This window comes from Glandiceps talaboti, chromosome 15 (genome assembly GCF_964340395.1).
Source record: "Glandiceps talaboti chromosome 15, keGlaTala1.1, whole genome shotgun sequence".
NCBI lineage: Eukaryota > Metazoa > Hemichordata > Enteropneusta > Spengelidae > Glandiceps > Glandiceps talaboti.
The window spans coordinates 7,908,915-7,931,283 of record NC_135563.1 but is presented as its reverse complement, the minus strand read 5'-3'; the positions used below and the strand labels follow the sequence as shown (position 1 = coordinate 7,931,283).

The window sequence follows — 22,369 nt, the reverse complement described above, 5'->3', positions numbered from 1 at the left end:
ATATATAAGACTGTTATTGATTGGACAAATTTGACGTTAATAGCTGATTGTTGTTCTCATCTGTTACAGATTTATATAGCTAATGACAGGTGTAATGTTACACAGTATTTGATAATTTAGAAAGACCATCCATCTATCAAAGTCAGACATGATGTTGCTAAATCTGGAATGATTGATACAAACACTGATAAAGTCTACAATTGGCATTGCTAAAATTGATCTTTTTTTATCTCAGTCACGACATCAGATATGTGCAGAATGATGTCATCGTTTAAATTTATGCCTTCATTGTTTTATTACCAGAAGTTTGTGAGTTCTTTTGAATCTACTGTCTTTTGTCTTCTGTATGTGGTCTTCTGTTTGTAAATGTTGTGAGTGCAAAAATTGTTTGATGGCAATGGATTTGTTATTAATTCAGTCATTCACTTTGATAATTTATTTTAGAACTGATGTATTTTTGATGTTGGTTGGACACTAGTAGAGGTACTTGGCACCTGTTTGTCCATTCCCTTTACAGACTGTCTTCTTTTTTCTTTTTTTTTCTTTTTTTTGGGGGGTATTTTTATTGTTAATTTGTCGCTAGTGTATTGGGTATATTTATGGTCTTTCTGTCCTGTTGTAGTCTATTGTACATGTTGTCGCTAGTGTTTTGGGTATATTTATGGTCTTTCTGTCCTGTTGTAGTCTATTGTACATGTTATTTTAATTTTTATTATTGTGTAATTTTGACTTGCCTGTGATGAAGCGTAGTGAATAAATAAATACAATAAAAATAAAATAAAAATATTGTGATCATTTTAACAATTTATCCAACAACAGCAAACTCTGTGATTTTGGTATTTTAATTTTAACAAATATCCTCTCAACTATCAACTTTGTGTTTAAATTTGATGGAAATCGTCCATGGTTGAATAAGATTAATTAAGACCCTGTGAAATTATGACAAACTTTGTATCAATTTACCTCATATGCCCCAGGCTGCATAGACCCAGATACTAGCGACAAACTTTTATTGCCAGAATTTTACCTCCTAGACCCAGATATTATTATTAGTGACAGACTTTGGTTTATGTTAATTTACCTCCTAGACCCAGATATTATTATTAGTGACAGACTTTGGTTTATGTTAATTTACCTCCTAACCCAGATATTTGTGACAAACTTTGGTTTATGTAAATTTACCTCCTAGACCAAGATATTATTATTAGTGACAGACTTTGGTTTATGTTAATTTACCTCCTAACCCAGATATTTGTGACAAACTTTGATTTATGTAAATTTACCTCCTAGACCAAGATATTATTATTAGTGACAGACTTTGGTTTATGTTAATTTACCTCCTAACCCAGATATTTGTGACAAACTTTGGTTTATGTAAATTTACCTCCTAGACCCAGATATTATTATTAGTCACAGACTTTGGTTTATGTTAATTTACCTCCTAACCCAGATATTTGTGACAAACTTTGGTTTATGTAAATTTACCTCCTAGACCCAGATATTATTATTAGTCACAGACTTTGGTTTATGTTAATTTACCTCCTAACCCAGATATTTGTGACAAACTTTGGTTTATGTAAATTTACCTCCTAGACCCAGATATTATTATTAGTCACAGACTTTGGTTTATGTTAATTTACCTCCTAACCCAGATATTTGTGACAAACTTTGATTTATGTAAATTAACCTCCTAGACCCAGATATGTCAGTGTTTTATGTAAATTTACCTCATGGACCCAGATATTAGAGTGACAAACTTTGATTTATGTAAATTTACCTCATATATCTTGGATGGAACATTAAACTTGCCACCTGCAGCACCACCTGTACATTTGATTGGTATCACTGTATGATCATTCCAGGCAAACTCCTCAGCTTCGTGTGCAGCACCAGGACCCCCTAAGTGGTAGAGACAAAACAAAACATGTTCAGGCCAGTTTCCATAAAAATCAACTATGGCACTCAAAATTGTCCATCATACACTGAAATTTTTCATATTTGGACACTGTGCTATATCATTCCATATTTGGATAAAGGGTGTCATTCCATATTTGGTCATAGTGTACCATAATCCATAGTTGGACACTGTGTGCTATATTCCATATTTGGGTAAAGGGTGTCATTCCATATTTGGTCAAAGTGTACCATAATCCATAGTTGGACACTGTGTGCTATATTCCATATTTGGATAAAGGGTGTCATTCCATATTTGGTCATAGTGTACCATAATCCATATTTGGACATCGTGTACATGGAATGCCATATACCTTATTTGGGCATGAAGAAGCATTTTACATATTTGGACCTATGTACACCATATTTGGAGATAGTGTACCATTTATTCCACATCTGGAATATGACACCATGGATCTAAACATTACATTTTCACATTTGGAAACAAAATGATCTGTAATTTACCTTCAACCAAAATACAGATGTCAAACACTCTTGCGACAACTGACTCTCTTTGGCGTACATTTTCCCCACTGAATAATGTTTGTCCAAATGGTACACTCTGAAAAGTTCGGTCTTGATTCTGACGTGCCTGTAACCGACGATCCTAAAACAATCAAAATTGAAGCATACAATGCAATGGCTGATGTAAGCAATGGCTGACATGAAAAAATATACATTTTGCTGGGGGTACATTTTGTGCATGTGTGCTGTACTTTGCAACCTTTTCTACAATTTAATGTATTGCAACCATTTTGCAGAGTTGACATTTCCATTTTGTGCAGGAGTGCCACACTTTTGCCACCTCTTTCTGCAACCCTTTGGTAAACTGCATTTGATACTGATACAGGTAAAATATTGAGTGATTGCCGAACGACTGTGCATATCATACACATTTTATGTTCCCCAGGAATAATTTAGATTTAATTTAGTACACCATGACTCCCTCTCTTTACGCTACACATGCATTATTACTATAGGTACATGTGCATGAGAATAAGTCGACCTTCTTGTTCTCTTAAGACTGTCTATTCAAATAATGTAAAATACTTTAATTTTTTTTTGCAGGTGCTATGATTTGTCTAAACTTTCTTGATCTTTTGAAAAAAAATTAGATTTCTAAATTTTAAAATAAGATTGAATGGTGTAATTTGACACATTGTAATGTATACTTTCGATATTGACAGTTAGGAGGTTCACATTAGACAATTCACTGTGACTCTGAGGTGACTCTTACCTTAACCCGACTAAGATAAAACAAATGTGGACAATTTGTGTAGGCCCTAAGGTGGGTTAAAGCTAGGTTAGTTGGTAAAGGCTAGTTTAGGGCCGACATTCTGATAACTTCGAGTTTTATGTTGACACAAATTTCCATTTGATTACATTAGTTAGTGTTTAGTTTCCTAGGTAACAGTTCAAAGGGAGAGTTTACTGGGTTATACTACTGACTGATTGGAAGAAATGGAGGCTATGCTAATATTGGATAATTTTGGTCTGTGATTTATGTCTATTAAAGTCAGGCACAAAATACAATGTGAATGGGGCCCAAAATCAATTTTTTTAAATTATCAGTTTTACGACTTATGTGCCCTAAGTCAAAACTCACATTTGTAGTCAGAATATAGTAAGTGCTAAGAGCTCCATGCCCTGTAGTTGCCCATTTTCTACAACCTTTTTATGACTTCTTGCATTAAACTAGAATGTCTAAGTCCTAATGATTCAGAATAAACCTCAACATATCATCTCCTACATTTCATGGACATTTTTACTGAGTCTGTAAATTACAGCAAATTTCTACAAAATCGTCATACTATGTATTTCATATTTTGGGTACAGATTGTTCATAAATGTGTTTGATATCGTTAGGAGTTATCATTATAGCACCCATAGGAATATGATTTCTTCCATAACACCATTTCAGCAAATTTGCAATCACGTTGATATGATTCAGTGAGATGAGATGACTGTTCCTGGCTTCAAAAAAATTGATTAGTTAAACTTTGACATTAAAGTGTGACTCATAGTAAGATTCAAATGTCACCAAGAGTGGAAAATAAAACAGACTGCATGACCTTGGATTAACAAATATGTGTGATATGCTCCCCAAGCAATTATACTTTTTGATGAGGTATTGATTCAAACTCAAATACTTGAACCAAATGACAATGGATATAACCTTGAGTATCTGATTCATGTTGGACAGTGTGATTTCACGTGTAAAATTACACTTCGCTCATTATACTTGAGTTAAATTTATTTTTTCATGTTCACACTCCCAGACATAACAGTTTGATAATTACTATCACCGAGATAATCTGCTAGCAAAAAGTACACAAACTCGTGAGGAATTTCATCACTGACCAATGAAACAAAACTGTCAATATTGTTGACATTTTGATAATTGTTATCAGTGACACTCTCCTTGCAAATATTACATAGAGGAATTCCATAACTAAGCAATGACACAAAATACTGAAACATATTTGGTTCAAAAATTGATAATTTATATCCTGTTATGCCCGAAAGAGAAGTCCATTTGAGTATTTTATGAAATGAACGATAAATCATAAATCATAAATCCATTGAATATTAATGTAGTATTTGAAAACCAAGGCAGCAACGACTTGACAGAGATGGGTTTCACTGACGAAAGCAACAAAACAGTGAAACATGTACAGATATTAATTTCCCACAAATTGCAGTAAAACAGGAAATTATAATCCTGGTATGATACAATTTATCATTGTTAGGCAATAGGAGACAAGCCTTCAACATAGTTCTGTGCAACCAATTTTTTTTTTTTTTTTAGAGATATAATTAAAATCATGCAACCTGAAACAAAACATTGTCCAGCTCAACAAAAAGCTTAACAATAGTGCAGCTACATTTTATCATCTGGCTCAACAAAATCTTACCACTGCTACATTTTATCATCTGTCTTGACAAAAATCTTACTAATATTGCTACATTTTATCGTCTGGCTCAACAAAAATCTTACCAACATTGCTACATTTTATCATCTTGCTCAACAAATGATAAAATGTAGCAATGTTGGTAAGATTTTTGTTGAGCCAGACAATAAAATGTAATACTATTGATAAGATTTTTGTTGAGCCAGATGCATAATTATGTAACACTGAACCCATGAGGGATGGCCCTCACAGGATTTCTTGGGAGATAAGTGTTTATATACTTTAACTATCCAGTACAAATAAAGATTATTATCATTATTATAATAATGATTTTTGTTGAGTCAGATAATAAAATGTAGCACTGTTGGTAAGATTTTTGTTGAGCCAGACGACATTTTGTTTCAGGTTTTGTGATTTCATCCTGGATTACGACTTGTATCATGTGTCAACCTTTAGTAGTATGGGTAAGACCAGCCCCACTTTTTGGAACATTATGAAACAATGTGACTGATGCTGTGTTAAGTACACATAGTAGGAAAGATGAAAGGACTCAACACTGTAGAAATCTGAGTGATAAATTTGAAGAATGATATCAAATCAGGGATATATATTATCCTCACAGAATAATCAAAACCTCACGAACAAGTTATTCATGTGAATTAAATGATATAAATTCTATTGTCTCTGATATGATATTATAATAATATAATAATATAATAATATAACGATAAATAACACTTGTCAATCATGTCCAGATCACTTTTTACACTTCAAAGAAGTTAGTTTATCGGTAGTTATTTCAAACAGGAAAATGTTTCTTTTAATATCACCCCTCCCCACAAACACCATATGCAGCATGAACATGCAGGATGTAAATGTCAGTACAGTGAAATGGAGTGATTTGATTGGATGCAACAACATTTTGTTGCAGAATAGCAATCACACCTAGACCCTCTTCAGTTGTTTGTGGAAATGAACAAGAAGAGTGTACATTCCAGAATGGCTCATCTTTCTATCTATCGTAACAGTAATACATTATTCAAAAATATTAAAATGAAAGCGTCAATCAAAATACGAAGTAGGATTACTAAAGAAAATATCAAAGGTTCATATTAACCATTTTTTATTCACAGTGACCATTTTTAATCATTTTCATTTGCTTCAAATTTTTTTATTTCGATCAGTGACAAATTGTCAGTTTTCCTGACATGAACTCAGCTTATAAGAAATAAGTTCTAAGTTTACAATCTCATACACTTTCACTAAGACTATCGCAGTTACATCTTTTACAACATGTTTTAATATAATATAATTGAGAAATAATTGCGAGCTCAGTTTCACATATTCACTGAAGTGCCCCCATATCCAAATAATTGAAAGAACATGCATAATACATCTACACTTGTTGATAATTCAATTTGTGAAATATTAATTAGTTTCCGACTATAATTTGCTTAAATTAACATCATAATAGCTAGTAGAACTCAATGTAATCTTTTATTCATAAATGTATGAAATATAATTTCTTGAAATATGAATTAATAATTTTTTTGGATTCAATAACATTTTTATTGGGCTTATTACAACGATAAGGATACGTCTCTTTTTCTTAAATGGAAATTTCACAGAAACTTTTCTTATTAAAGTTATCAATTTCAAAAACTGTCCATTTCCTAATATGCGCATTTACCCCACTTTTTCTAACCAAAATATGAAACTCTACACTCATCATATTCTGCAAGCATTTTTTTGTATACCATCAAATCATTCTTTTTCTACACTTTGAAATATAAATATACTGCTTAGCAACAAGAATAATTAATACATACAATTTAATAATTAATATAATTATGATTATCATACATTAAGCTATGGTCTCTGTGGACTCGTCAATATTGATATAATTCTCTCTCTCTTTTGATAATTTATTCATAAAAAAATTACTTAATTTATGCACTTCTCACCTGTTCATCTTTCACTGGTAGAATATGCCACACATTCTCATCTGGTTTTTTCAATGCTCTCCTTGTTTCTAGGAAACTCTTAGCAACCGTCTCCCCAACACCATAGAAACCACCAGTCACCAGGATGATATTGTCATCCTGGGAAAGACTCTTCCCAATGGCACTGGAAATGAGTTCACAAAATATAAGAAATTTGCTGAGATATAAAATAGATTTTATAATCAGCTTTAATTCCTTGCTATATCATTCTATTTCAAAATTGGAATTGTGACCCTTAATTTCATGGATTCTTGATTTTAACTGAGTTTCTGTTTTAAAAAATAACAGTTAATATTTTGGAACTTTTATTTTCAAGTCATGTGTAAAATCAGTCTTTCCATCGGCATGTTAAGTTGGTGAAGCAATTTCAAAGAAAATAGCGCCAATGACACTGGAGCACAATTCTCGCTACCTGCAATACAATTCTACACATCACTGTGGAGTCAAATGGAACGAAGTCGCGCGACAACGCGTTCTAATGTCGACAACTACACTTTCGGTTGGCTATGCTAATACACAGGAATGTTTCTTTCCCATTTTCAGTTGTAGACATCTCTTGTAAATTTGCTCTGGAAAGATACTGTACATATTTAAATTTCCCGTCTCCATAATTATATGAGCTTAAAACTTGTGTTTATCTTATTTGTTACAAATTAAACTGTTTGGAAGAAAAATTCACGTGTATTGACATAGGCGACCAGAAGTGTAGGTGTCGACAAATGCAAGTGAGGTCGCGAGACTGCGTTTCATTTGACTCCTTAGCGATGCATAGAATTATATTGCAGATAGCGAGAATTGATAGGACTGAAATTAAATGTTCATCAAAGTACAACCACAGAGAACACTGCAAGTACTTGTGCAAATGCCCTGAGTAGTATGCCACACTTAGACTCACATGTCACAGCTGGATTCTGTCAAATTCTTGATTATGAAATTTCAGGGAAACGCCATTACAAAATGAATTTCAACATTGTTTTAAATTTGTCAAATGTGAAGATGTGTCAGAACTTACTTGCAAATTGCCTCAGATTTTGCCCAAAAGAATTTGGTTCCTCCAGATATGTATACAACATTGTGATATTCTGGCAAACTTCGTTTGATGAAGTTTATCTACAAATGATGAAAACAAGTGAAATAATCCAATATTAATCACTATAGTATATGATACTCTTTTTTTCAAAACTAGGAAAAATTGAACTTGTTTGTTCAACTGACACTTGTCCAGATAATTAACTTTACTAAACTTTATTCGATCACTGTAAAATTTAATTAACTGAGACAAACATTTTACACTCACATTCACAAAATGAGATCTATTCTCAAGATTACTGAGTGATATTTCACTGAATACAAGACACATTCATTAATCTGATGATGTTCTGTAAAAAACGCAAAAACTTGTCTGTGTTTGGAAACACAGAGTTGAAACAAAGTTTTTTCACCACACACTAAACAAATATCACTTACATGTACATTCACCTTGGCTTCATTGATCTCATCAGAGCAGTTTTCTCTCGCTTTAGGATCCAACGCCTGTTTAACCAACGAAAGTAGTGAGTCCGTATAGCCATCTCGTTTGGCATCCTCAAATGTACTTGTACCTATTAGCATACTCATCCAGCCTGGCATCTCAAAGTCTTCATATTTCAGTGGTACAACACGTTTTCTGTGTTCACAGTAAAACACCTGTCAAAGCAAATGAAAACAACCAATCAGCTGGCCTGTTACAAACATATTTTGTGTGTTCACAGTATTAACACCTGTCAAAGTAAATAAACACCAATCAGCTGGCCTGTACACAACACAGATGTTTACACAGTGTGTTCAAACTAAATGTAACCAACCAATAGGATGGCTTATATTATTATTATATAGTTATTTCAACAGAATAATAAACAAAAAGGTTATACAGACATTGATAAATTACTAGTACAAGTAGTGCTTTTCTAAGTTTCTCTCCATATTCACTACAACAGTGACAAACATTGAAGTTACATTACAAGAAGGGAAATATTTCATATCTGAATTAATGATACTATAAACTAACCTGTTGTTGGCAAGTTTGAGATTTGGCAAATGCTTTGGATAAAATGAAAACAACAACACCAGCTTCGTCGGCTTTCTCTTGAAATATACTCCTTTCATCCATTGTATTGCTATCATTGGATGAATGTGAGAGTTGTGATAGGCTGGGACCTACAAAGATAAAACAAAGTCAGGTGATACATCAGTTTTGTCTACAGCACAGTCTATGCAACATCATTCAAATTGAACCAGTTGTCATTTTTTACCTTTGACTATGTTGCTTTAGTGTATTAAAGCATCATTGAAAATATTTGTAACATGTAATTATAATTATTGTATTTTGGTACAGACTGTTACGAACCAAAAATTTAGAGAAGCCAAACAGAGCACAATCAAATACATTTCCCTTCAATTTCCACGCGAAACAACAAACAGTCAAACACAGGACACGATACACCACTACACATAGTAATTATCTTAGTTAATATGTTGCACTCACAGTTATGTTGTATTTGGTGATCACATTGTCTTCAATAAGGACAAACATTTCTGGTATCGAAAGTGTTGTATATGGTTTAATATCTTGATTGATCACCACTTTTACATTAGTCAAACAATGTTGCAACTACACTCATGCAATATTCTTAATTTGGCATTCAACTTAGTGCAATGTCAAATGCATTTTGCGTAAAACTAGGCAGAAACTGGTTAAAACAGGACAGTTACTGAGCACAGAATTGGGCAGAAACCGAGCAGTAACTTGGCACAAAACCGGTCATAAACTTGGACAGAAACCGAGCAGTGACATTCCAGACAGCAAATTTGGCAAAGGTGAAACTCTCACTGAGTGGCAAGAAACAAACTGAGTAGACTAACCTGAGTAATCATCACTTGCACTACGGGGTAATGCCTCAAATTTGAAAGATCTATCAGCATCTTTGTCTACAGCAGACTGCATATCTGTTGAACACCATACTTCGTAGCCATCTAATTCAAACTTAATTTTCAGTCTGGAAGCCTACAGTGTGACAGGAAAAAGTATTATTACATTATGTACCAGTGACTACGTGTGCTTGTGGCATTTTCTGCTATACTTTCACTCATGATGATGCTCATGAAAGTACGGCCCACAGAGATCACCTAAAGCACTCAAGCAAATACTCCATCCGTACACCTAAATTACTGCATCATGGGGTTCGGTCATATTACCATTAGTCTGGATGCCGACATGGTTTCTAACTAAACCACGTCTGGTCAAAGTCCCTCAATCAGCACAAAAAGTTGTTGAACCCTTTAACTGTTATAGTGACATAAACAGTGTATAAGTAGCATCCTGAGCTGACAAATATACCATATGTGGACATTACATAACTGTACCAATAAACACTAACTTTATGAGGGACTGTGTTATTGGTTAGAATTTTGTGATTGATTAACAAAGACATGATGTTAATGACGGTGTGGGTGGCTGTGGATGAATTTTAAATTGCATCTCAGGACTTCTAGAGTAACAACTTTGACCATACTTTGAGTGGAGGTGTAAATTGTAACGATACTGTATAGGAACTAGACTATATTACTTTTGTTATAGCAATATGATGGACAGTGGTGGTGATACAATGATATTGGAGAGTAAATACATTTTTTATTATTTGCCACAATAAGGTTGGCCATCAGTATTGACAAAAAGTCTATCATACAAAATCATGAGTGTCACGTCTCAAAGCTCTCTGCCCCTCACCACACTGACTTCAAATTGAAGTTTTCAATACACACTTGTATAATGTATAATGAAGTTGATATCTGTCTAGAATTTGATGCTGAAAAATTGTGCAATAAATGTAGCATAATTTGAAGTAATAAAAGTAAAATAAAAGTAGTAAAAACATTCAAAATTGAAAGTAGAAAGTTGGCTTTGTATTCATCAAATTTTCATGTAGTGTTTCACAACTCAGAGAAGCTATACTTACACAGGTAATGACACACACACACACACACACGCACGCATGCACGTGTACACACACACACACACACACACACACACACACACACACACACACACACACACACACACACACACACACACACACACACACACACACACACACACACATGTATGCTCTATTGTGATAGCATACTTGGTGTTTGATATATGCTGTGGTATATGACTAAACAAGGAAACATATTTCATAGTGTACCAGTATCTGTATAGTGTGTTTTTTTCCCTTCTCTGTTGGCGTATGTGTGAAAAATCATGTAACATAATACAAGAACTTACACATTCTTTTTGGTCAGGATGGACACTAATAACAACCAATGGTTTGCCTTCTCTGTCTAGTCTAACTGAGGCAAACTCATTGGCACCTTCTGGAAGACTTGCTGCATAACTCTTCAGCATTGATTGCTGTATAATGGAAAGAACGTTTATTTTCATTATATGTATTCACTCACACTGCCAGTTTTGCAGTATGTCAGCTATCATAAAAACGAAAGATTGTATAGTTTGGCCACTTGGAGTGATGTTTGCCAGCAGCTTTGGACTAGAAATGAGGGCCACGACATACATAGTTGAGAACAGTAACCTCCTTACTGGCAAACATCACTCAAAGTGGTGCACGGCCAAGTTGATGGCATTCTCAATCAGTCAAACAATTAAAATAATTCTTGACCAACACTGAGAGTGTCAAAAATCAAATCATTTTCAAAATTAAACATTTCAACTTTGACAATGTTACTGTAACAGCATTCATTACAAACTAAATGACAACGGGAGATTATCAAAGATTCAACTTTTGCTGAATGGGAAGACTGATGCTTGTGAGAGATTTTAATTTGTTGATCTATTGAATGAAGCATAGATAATTTGGTAGTTTGATGTTTGAGTGTGGGAGATCTACGTGGCCATATGGATGAGGATTAGGTATTTATTTTTGATTTTTAATTTATAAAACAATTTTATCATGGCTTCCTACTTGAGAAAATCAATGTGAATCAACATATACCAAGTCTTTTTTTGTAACTGATACATTACAAAAAGCTAAAAAATGTGTAAAAAAAAAGTTTGTCATTGTATGTACAATAACAAATAATTTACACATTAATTAATCTGTTGCAATTTATTTTGAGTTCCAAACAAGGACTTGGTCTATGTTATTTCACATTGACTTTTTTTCGAGTAAGAAACCATGGTAAAATTGTTCTATAAATTAAAAATCCAAAAATAAATACCCAATCATCACCCATATGATCACTTACCATGAAAATGAAGACTAGATAGTTTTTTTGGGGGAGGGGAGTATTTTCACTTAGATTTCATTTCATAGATTTCATGTGGTCTGAAAAGATGCACTTGAAAAGTACATTAGTTTCATCACTCATTACAAACATGTTTAGCTAATGGTAACGAAGAGCGCCACCAACGATGAATATATCAATCTAGGATTCCACAGTAAAGAAACAATGCAGAAGATGAATACTTCCAATGAACTATAAAACATGCATCAATGTGTAGCAAAGTTTCCACTTGTTTCTGTGATTTTGTATTGTAATTGTGGTTTTTCTTGTCTTTTGTTACTTTGGAATGTTTGTTTTGGTGTCCTCATTTATAGGTATTCATCACCTGTATAGACTACCTGACTAAGGTCAAAGGTCAATCAATCAATAAAGTAACCCACCTTTCTGCTCAATCCTCGTACAGGACCATAAAATTTAAGTTTATCAAACTCTGCCTTACAGAATTCACCGATAGCTTTAGCTACTCTTTCTACATACTTCTGTTCCCAATACTTGATGTCGGTCGCTTTTTCGCCTTCACCTCCTTCTTCAGCTGATAAATTTAGAAGAATAATTTGTGAGGTTTGACTTTTGCCAATGTATTTAGTACTGTTATAATTTTTGTGTTCAATCTTTTTGAAAAGTGTTTGCGTATGTGTGCAAAGTCGAAAAATTTATAAAAACATAACATAATTTCTATGACTGTTCTGGTGCGAGTTCTTTTTGCTGTGTATGATTCTGTAGATCTTTCTTTGCATACATTACCATTTGAACTTTCTACGGTATGTAGTTCTATGTTGCAGTACACTGGTATTCGTCAAGTGATTTTCCAACGATTATTTTGCCTCTACTATTTCATAAAGAATTGTTATCCAAAATGCCAATGATATACTTATTGATAAGAACTGTGTACATGTAACGTTTGTACTCCTCTAGTCTGAATATGTGTACAAGTATTTAAAACAGAGGTCAAAAGATATCAAAACTGATTCATTTTAGAATCCAATATGGCCGCCGTATACTGTGTTAACAATTTTATCAAAATAAAAGATTGTCAATTTTCAATGTTTATATTTCTTACATTATTTCAAAAGGACATGAGACAAGTTTTCATATGGCAAAGTTTGAGAGATCTGAAGAATTGTCAGGGAACGTTGTCCCCAAAGTGCATTGACTTACCTATTCTGATTTCTTCCCTTGTTTTCCATCTTACATACTGTGTGGTTGCAAACTGAATGGCAAGACACTGGGGTGGCCATTTTTGAAGAAAACTTACTGGTACAATAATTTTACCAAGTACATCAGCTAGTTTTACCTATAAGAAAATGGGAATGGTTTAAACATTGTCAGCATACTGATCTACATCGCTGTCATAATGCTAGTGTTGTAGTGCAGGCAATTTTCAATATATATATATGCCATAGTGAAGTTAATGGAAAGACAAAAGATTATATTGTTTGGCCACTAGGGGTGCTATTCAAGTGTAGGCAAAATTGTTCAGTACTACACTACTAAATCATCTTTTCCCGCCATTTCATAGTAAAAGTCAATAACATATCTGGTTATTTCAGACCGTTCTACTTCTGTTTTCTCAAATGTTTGAATTTTAGGAACTTATGAAGTTCATTGACAGTACTGCCATGTGTTTGACTATAAACAGAACACTATTGTTAATCCTCACTTTCTCTAAGTTGGGACACTTTCACACAGAGAATCTTTCAACAATGTAATGGCTGGAAAGCAGGGAACTGGAATATGGTATATACAGTGACACACTTGAGATTAATTCTCTGGTGACGAGGAATTCTTTACCTTAATTTGTTTCTGCTCTCTTCATATTCACTCTCCCTCTCCATTTTACTTGCTTTTTCAGTCACTCTAACATTTGCCCCCTCCCCCATAGCATTTCTGCAGATTGCACCAAAAGTAAATCAAACTAAGGAAACAAACTATTTTGCCTGTAGATGGCGCTATAACAATATCTGCCCTTACACACTATGCTTTCACTGCCTAGCTATTGTACCTACCTCTCTATTTGTCCACTGAGTTTTACCATATCTTGGTGTCACTAATGGCACAAATACTTCACAATCACTAACAGCATAGTTCAGGGCATCTTGCCAGTCAGCTCCACATGTGATCTCATGGACATCCTTCAACATACAGATATTCACATAAGGTATATTTCAAGTAGCATCAAATGTGAAAATATTTCAATATCTTATCAATGCAAAATGTGTCATTCCCTACTTACATAGGAAGGTGAACCGGGATGTGCTGATCAAATGGGTCACTTTTTCACGAAAAATCCCTTAATCTAGGTCCACTTTTCAGTCTGAAATATCCCTCAACATGGGGTCAATAAACAGGTGTAACTTTTCCACGAATAAGAATTTTCTCAAATTCTCAAGAAAAAGGTAAAATGCCCTTCAAAAAGTCAAAGAAAACACATTCGCTGTTTGTCTAGCAGTGTCTATTCCTCCAAGTGTCTATTAAGGTAGGTGGTCGTGTTTCTGGGTAATGATCTGTAGAGCATCCCAGCTGCCAGAATATCCTTATTTCATACAAAATGGCAGCACATCCATCTAAAATTTATCCAAGTACAACATCCCTGCCTTGAACTTTTTATTTCCCCATAGAGTTAACACAGTATTCAGTGGCCATATTGGATTCTCAAATGGTTGAATTTTGATTTCATTTTGATTTCCATTTCAAAAATGTGTACAATGACCGGATTTTGTTCTTGATTTTAACCTGCGAATGGGTTTGAGTTTCTTGAACAAAGTCAAAATTTTGCGACATTTATTTCTAATGTGTATTTTTTGTAACTATCAACAGAGCCTACACTTACCAGGTATACACTGAAATGCATACTTTCCAATGCACTCTTTAAAGCCAACGCATGGTGTGCAGCCTCTTGTCTAACGTAACTTATCAACATTTGTTTGGCGACTTGTCTCGTCTTTACAACCGGAGAATCCAGTATTTTGGCACCTCCTAAATCAACCACTTCGTCGTTTTCTTTAAATTTCACCATTTTGGACGGTGAACATGATTGTCCGGAGGAATGACTCAGGGGGCTTGATCTGATAAGAAATCCACAATATTGTACAAGTGAGATTATTTGCAGTGAAAAACTTGACAAATCTCAGTCTTAAACTTTAAACAAACATTGATATGGCCTAAAAAAAGAATTGTTTCTGGTCAGGACAGTCGGTCTAAAATGGTGCGATGATGCAGAATTTTTTTTTTTTTAATTCTCAACAAACCTGTCACTCAGTCTACTATTTATGGCAATTACTGTTCTTTTTATTTAGTACTTCAGAGCAAGTGTGTATGTGGGACAGATGTCATTTGCTTGTTCATGATTGGCTCTGCAGTTGATTTCACCAAAGTATTATTGTGTTTCCCCACTGACTGCATGGGCTAGACAAACACAAAAACAAAAGGCCGATGCGAGGGTATTTAAGTGGTGTGCATGCTGACCAGAAACAATTCTTTTTTTTTGTGGTATAATATAAGTAACCTTTTTATATGGAAACAAAAATGTCAAAAAATACACAAAAGTTGCAGACCATGTCCCTTTAATGACAAAATTTCCAACTGATGCCAGAAACTTTCTCCATGAGCTTTCAATCGCACGAAATACACTGTCTACTATCAAGACATATAACAATTATTTATTTATTTATTTTACCTTTATTTTGTAGACTTTGCGTTTTATAAACCAGCGAGCTGGACATGGCCCTTCCTTTGTATACTACATTTTTAATTTGATAAGTCCACATAGGACACTTTAATAAACAAACAGCACATCATGGTGCAGTTACCAGAAAAACAAAAGGATTGTACAGTTTGGCCACTAGGAGTGCTGTTCAGAAAAAGCTATTGGACCAATAGTGAAGGCCCTTTGACAAAATGATCAGTGTGTGATGACTACTGTTGAGTTTTAACAACAAAATTAAATTCAAAACAATACCTCTTGAATTTCTTGGTTGGCGGTGATGATATCGGTGAGTCAGTGATATCACTAATGAGTACTGTATCATCTGATCCCAATCTTTCTCTGATACGGATATTTACCACTGCACCGTTGAGAATATCTAGAACTGTCAAATGGTTCTCTTGATCTTTGCTAAGTGGCCAGAAATTACGATCAAGGAATACAAAATTGGAATCTTGTATTGGTGGATAACTGACTTCAATCTGAAATGACAATATCGAAAACATCGATTTGAAAATATATTTCATGAATGACATAGAAAACTTTGGGTAAAAGTATCTAAAGTACTACTACTACTACTACATAATAATAATAATAATAATAATGTTAGATTTTATATACTCTGTGCTCAAAGCACTTTACAATTATTAACCCTGGTATGGATCTATAGTGGCACAACATACCTTTATACTTCCTCAACTCCCTGGGAAGCATACAACCCATTGCAGCCTTTATAAGCGCACAGGATTAAAAGACTCACATTGCAATCTCTATCCTACCAGATCCCCAATTATACAGCTGGGTTGACTGATCAAACACTATAGTAATATAAATTGATAGCAGATGATTTTTGATGCCAGTATTTTATCAGCATGGTAGTCTAACATTTTTGCAGCCTACTGCCTGAAGTCATATTGAGTTAAGACCAAAAAAAAAAATTGTTTCTGGTTAGCGCGCACATCACTTAAATACCCCAGGTTGGTCTTTTTTCACCTAGATCTAGGTATAGGGGAAACACAAAAATAACCCTCCCTACTTCAGTGAAGTTTATTTGTATGCATGTTTGTGTATATGTATGTGTATGTGTATGTGTATGTGTGTGTTGTGCTGTGTGCATGTGTGTGTATGTACTGTATGTATGTATGTATGTATGTATGTGTGTGTGTGTGTGTGTGTGTGTGTGTGTGTGTGTGTACCTGGCTATGTGTGGGAGTATGTGTCATTACCTGAGTAAGTATAGCTTCTCTGAGTTGTGAAACACTACATGAAAATTTGATGAACACAAAGCCAATGGGAGAACCATCATGAGTACAAATACCAACCCTTGGTTTATCTATAAATGAAAACAAAAATTGTGATGAAGTAGACATAAATATACAAAAGCTGAATTTGTTGGAATATACAAAATAATTTGAAATGAGTTACATGTTGTCATAAAATGTTAGATATCAATAATTCAAAACAATATGTACACTGGAAAATCTATGCACAAAATATATCAGACACATGTTTATATATCACAGGTCAAAGGTCAAGTAAAATGTCACATGTCAATACATCAAACACTTTGTTGTCTGTAGGTGGCAGTGAAAATGACAACGAAAACAAACAGTCTTGATATTGAACTAAACTTGATTTCAAATTTTAAAGTTTTATTATCACTGTCTTGGCGGCAAATATAATAAATTATCAGCATGAAATATTATACTGATAAATTGTTTTTCGCCCTTTGGTCTAAAATGGAGTCTGATTTTGAGCTGAAGAGTCTAAAATGGGTCCACTCTATATTTTCAATATTACTCAGTCTAAAATTTCTCCATTTTCCTCTACCAAATCATAACTGTACTATTAATTGCCCCCAAAATGTTGCCTCCTCAGGGAAAAAACATATAAGTGTAATAACTACATTTTGCCATCCCCCATTTCTTTAATATGGAAGAAATATTTTGGTCTAAAATTTGATCTTCTAAACTCCCGTAATGGTCTAAAATGGGGTGTTGGCTTTTTGGTCAAAATGGGTTTAAAATGGGGTCTGGGGTTGGTACTATTGGCCGCACACCCCTACCGGAGTTGGCTACTGGTACGGCCCCCAAGATAAATTACAGTAAGATACAGAAACACAATACCATACCACTGTAGTAAACTAATGCTACATCAATAAATTGACGGTAAAAACTTACCAAATTCTGTTATAATTCTAACAATGGCTTCTGTATCTAAGACATTACTGACTGATATGATGGGTTCTTGATTTGGGTTGACTGGCCAACTGAAACAAAACAACATTAGATGCAGAAATCAGTGAATCAATCACATGCTTTGTTTGTTTGTTTGTTTGTTTGTTACTAATTGTGTCATTTTTTGTGTTACATATACTTACCCCCTTGGACTGATAAACCTGTAGACTGTAAAATGTTAACTGTTCTCAAACTGATACTTAGTGTCTGAGTTGTAAAATAAGTTTTACTTGCCCCTCAGAAGTTGGAATCATAAACCACTAGTCTGCTTGTAAAATTTCAAATTCTTCAAATATTTTGTGTCTTAGCTGTAAAGTTGAGAAGAGTTGAGCCATAAACCTGTAGTCTGCTTGTAAAATTTCAAATTGTAAAATAACTTGTACTTACCCCCTTGGAGTCATAAACTTGTAGTCTGCTTGTAAAATTTCAAATTGTTCTGATATTTTGTGTCTGAGTTGTAAAAGAGTTGTATTGGCTGGATTGACAACAGTAAGTCCCAAGACAGTATCAGTTCTGCCATTCTGTGATCCACATGACTCACTACTCATACAAATCCCAACTAACATGTCACCATCTGTAGAGAGAAGAAAGCAAAAAAAAGAAGAAGATGTCATGAGATTATCAGATATTTAATTTAAAAGACATTTTGGAACACTTGCTGATTTACATTATACCTGTTATAAAATATTTGATTCAGGATCATGCAGACTTACTAAAATACTATAAACTATAAAATACGTCCTATCATTCCCCCATGGATCTTCTCTTTGCAAGAGGGGTAGGACAATAGAGGGTGCTATGACATGGTATAACTTACAGACTAGACTGAAAAGTCAAAGATTCAAATCAATTCTGCCATTCCATACATAATGAGAAGACGGAATACTAGCCTTTCACTGCTGTTGTAACTATTTGTAGAAACATTTTTACAGAAAAGAAAGAACCTGTAAAGTACCTGAATAACATTGTACATCGAACTTCATATCCATAACAAGGTATGATAACCTTACACAGTCTAACAATCACTTTATGATCTGTATACTGAGAGGCTGACAGGTGCATGCTATTTATATAACTAGTAGTGTATTTTTAGCACCAGATACATCATAGCAAACACTAAATCTTGTCTTATCGGATAAATCATAATGAGAAAGTTATTTATTTCTGAATCATTTTTACTGCAATATAAATAAGCTAAAACATTTATACAGGTGCAAAGTCCCATGTGTAAATATGCTACATTTTTAAAACATATTTGTACATGTTGCGGGTTGATGCACAGTCCCTCTACAGACTGCCCTCTATCAGATCCCTCGAGAAATATTTCTCTTAGGATATTAATTTGAAATGTGCATTTTGAACATCATAGTGATTGAATATTTCAAGAGACAAGCAACATAGCTGTCGAAATAGCTTCACTTTTTTGGTTACCATAAACAGCAAAAAAAAAATGCTAAAAACAGAAAATGACTCATATCATCTTGGCATGAACAAGTCTTAATAGAGTCCCCAAAGGCACATGCACACCAAACATCAAAGTATTCCAACAGCTGATTTCAGAGAAGATGAAAATATTGACAGATGGCAAATGATGGACGACGATGGAGAATCAACCTATCCCTCAATAATCCTGTTTTTTTAAAAAAAATACCCACTGGTAGAAAGACCTAAAAAGCTAATAATGCTAAATACGTATTTCTCACTGTCGCTGTTTCCTTCTTGTTACTTTTTTTCTTTTAGTTTCTTTCCTTTGTACCATATTGTTACATCACACTATGTTGAATTGCATGCAATACTGTTAGTGATACATGATGAATGTACTGACAGCATCACAATTTATCATATCAACAGAACGCTTGATGTAACCTATCTTAGCTGGCTATGGGCCAACAGATACCATATACCAAGTAATATTAACTTATAGTATCCATGAAATGTCATCATCTAGACTAAATGTAAAACAAACCTGTCCTAGGGGCTGTGTGGTCCCCACATCCATCCATCTCCATGTGTCTGGAATGTCTAACCTGGACTTTAACCTGTCATAAAAAATATATAATGTATTCAGTCATATTAGTAAAGTAAGCAATTAAAGCATGTATACAGACAGACAGACAGACAGACAGACAGACAGACAGACAGACAGACACACACACACACACACACACACACACACACACATACATGTCGAAAAACCAGGACGAAACCAATATATATATATATTGTAGGCGGTGTGTCCTCTAAGCCAATCTGACGCGCCACTGACGCACACAATTTCTAGTGACGCACCAAAAGTTGTTGTTCCCTTATCTCTTACTATGTGGTGACTCACAAGAAATGCCATTTTTTCTCCTTTTCACTCACAACAACAAAATTTGGCTATCAATAGAGGGCACACTGAATTTTAATTTGTAGACCTGATGATGTTCTGTGTATGGAGTGAAAGTCTAGACAGAATTTTTGGAACTTAATTTTTTAGTTGAATTTTGTGGCAGTTTCCTAGTTTTTATCATATATATGTAGCAAATACATAGAAATGAATATAAGTATTATGATGACCTATATAATTATGATACATCTAACTCAGATTATGTTTATCTATTTATCTGTGGTTGATTTCTGAATCTACTTATCTTTAGATCAATAGATCAATAGTGCAATGTAAAATAAAAATCTAAATTCTTTTACCTTCTTTTGGTGGGGGGGGGGGGGACTACTTTAGTTCTCATCCTACAAAATCAATTTTACTTTTAATGGATCTGTTTGTACCCCTAAATACAAATATTATTGTCAAATTGAGAAATGGAATTTGCTATAGTAAATGCATGTCACTAAAATAAAGTACAGTGTCGACAAAATAACGATTTTTTTTTCTTAACTACATACCGGCTTTGTATTCATAGCAGTGTTTTATTTAAGGGCGGTAAGTAGGTAAAATCTACCGGGATTCCCACATCATTTTACCGGGGTTCCCCACCTAAACTATGATACATTGCATGGGAAGCACTACCAGTTTTACCTCTTTCCCCCTTTCTGTTACCGGGGTTCCCAAACCTTAGCAAAAACACTGAGCACTACATACTACATACTGATTTGAAATTGACTGTGCTGTCCGAAACATTCTAAGGCCTAATTAAAAGAATATTGTTTTGTTTTTTATCTCATCCCTTAGGTAATTACAGGAAATTACAATTTAAAGTAGTTGTCATTATGTTATCTGATGAACCCTATTCCCCAAAGTTCATTTACCCATCAAATTGAGTCATAATATGAAATATGATATGATGATAATATATGATATTATACCACTCTAAAAGTGACTTGAGTAAGGTTGACGCCCACTGACTGTATATCATGAAAAAATTATTATAACATCATTTCATTTCAAATTTGTACTGTAAATTTTATGACCAGTATCACAATAAATTATCATGAAAAATTTCACAGATTTTATCGTGACTTTTGGTCACCCGAAAATTCCCTTCTCATGGGACAATAATTATTTAAAATGCTGAGTTTGAATATCCCTCCTTAACCAACTTACACACACTCAATGGTGTATCCAATATTGCAGTGTACACTGGCATATGTTGAGGGCGCTGCACACTGGCGTATGCTGAAGGTGGTGTACACTGGCGTATGTTGAGGGCACAGTACTCTGGCGTACGTTGAGGTGGTTGCATTGAAAAAATTATGAAAAGTTCTGAGATCGACATTCTTGGTCGTCCAAGCAGAGACTTTTTTGATGATTAAAGAGATACGCAATAGGTAGATAATGGATCAGTTGCTAATATTTGAGAGCTGGGCTTGATAATTTTTTGCAATTGGCATGCAAGCTTGGAATGGGCGTTTTGTAAACTTGTATAGGTTTCTGTAGTACAGTTTAGGGACATTGTCAGAATCGAGTCCTGTACTCCATTCTGCGAGCAGGACTATAGTAAACCATGAAATTACAGAACAGGAAAAAAATATTTTTGAGATATCATAACACTTTGCTGGCATTACCTGGGGGGGGGGGGGGGGGTACTCCAGTCTAAACTGGGTACTGTATTTTTAGAGATAAGGAATCTAACATGGGGTCCACTTTATGCAATTTTCAATTTTGTCTGGTCTAAAATGAGGTCCTGGAAATGGAATGTACCACATAATAAATTCTCGACTAGTTCGAAATTTCCGGGAATTTCCCTTGGAATTTCCTTTAGCTAATTCATTAGTTGACATTTTCATATCGGTGATTATGTA

General features: G+C 34.2%; 1 protein-coding gene across 2 annotated transcripts in view; it reads right to left on the bottom strand.

The window, feature by feature from the left end:
- Window positions 1-22,369, bottom strand: part of LOC144446494 (uncharacterized) — a 31,675-nt gene that overhangs the window by 5,771 nt on the left and 3,535 nt on the right. The window contains exons 2-18 of one of the 2 annotated variants that reach the window (XM_078136266.1): window positions 20,094-20,166; window positions 18,515-18,701; window positions 18,071-18,159; window positions 17,117-17,223; window positions 16,146-16,372; window positions 15,018-15,252; window positions 14,194-14,319; window positions 13,346-13,481; window positions 12,568-12,719; window positions 11,172-11,297; window positions 9,770-9,911; window positions 8,916-9,064; window positions 8,336-8,554; window positions 7,881-7,978; window positions 6,830-6,992; window positions 2,419-2,560; window positions 1,778-1,899 (exon numbers count right to left, since the gene is read on the bottom strand). In XM_078136266.1, coding sequence (XP_077992392.1) covers window positions 1,778-1,899; window positions 2,419-2,560; window positions 6,830-6,992; window positions 7,881-7,978; window positions 8,336-8,554; window positions 8,916-9,064; window positions 9,770-9,911; window positions 11,172-11,297; window positions 12,568-12,719; window positions 13,346-13,481; window positions 14,194-14,319; window positions 15,018-15,252; window positions 16,146-16,372; window positions 17,117-17,223; window positions 18,071-18,159; window positions 18,515-18,701; window positions 20,094-20,136 — 2,463 coding nt within the window. In that variant the 5' untranslated portion in view covers window positions 20,137-20,166. Of the gene's footprint in view, window positions 1-1,777; window positions 1,900-2,418; window positions 2,561-6,829; window positions 6,993-7,880; window positions 7,979-8,335; window positions 8,555-8,915; window positions 9,065-9,769; window positions 9,912-11,171; window positions 11,298-12,567; window positions 12,720-13,345; window positions 13,482-14,193; window positions 14,320-15,017; window positions 15,253-16,145; window positions 16,373-17,116; window positions 17,224-18,070; window positions 18,160-18,514; window positions 18,702-20,045; window positions 20,167-22,369 lie in introns of those variants that run through there. The other variant, XM_078136267.1, reaches the window with a different exon arrangement.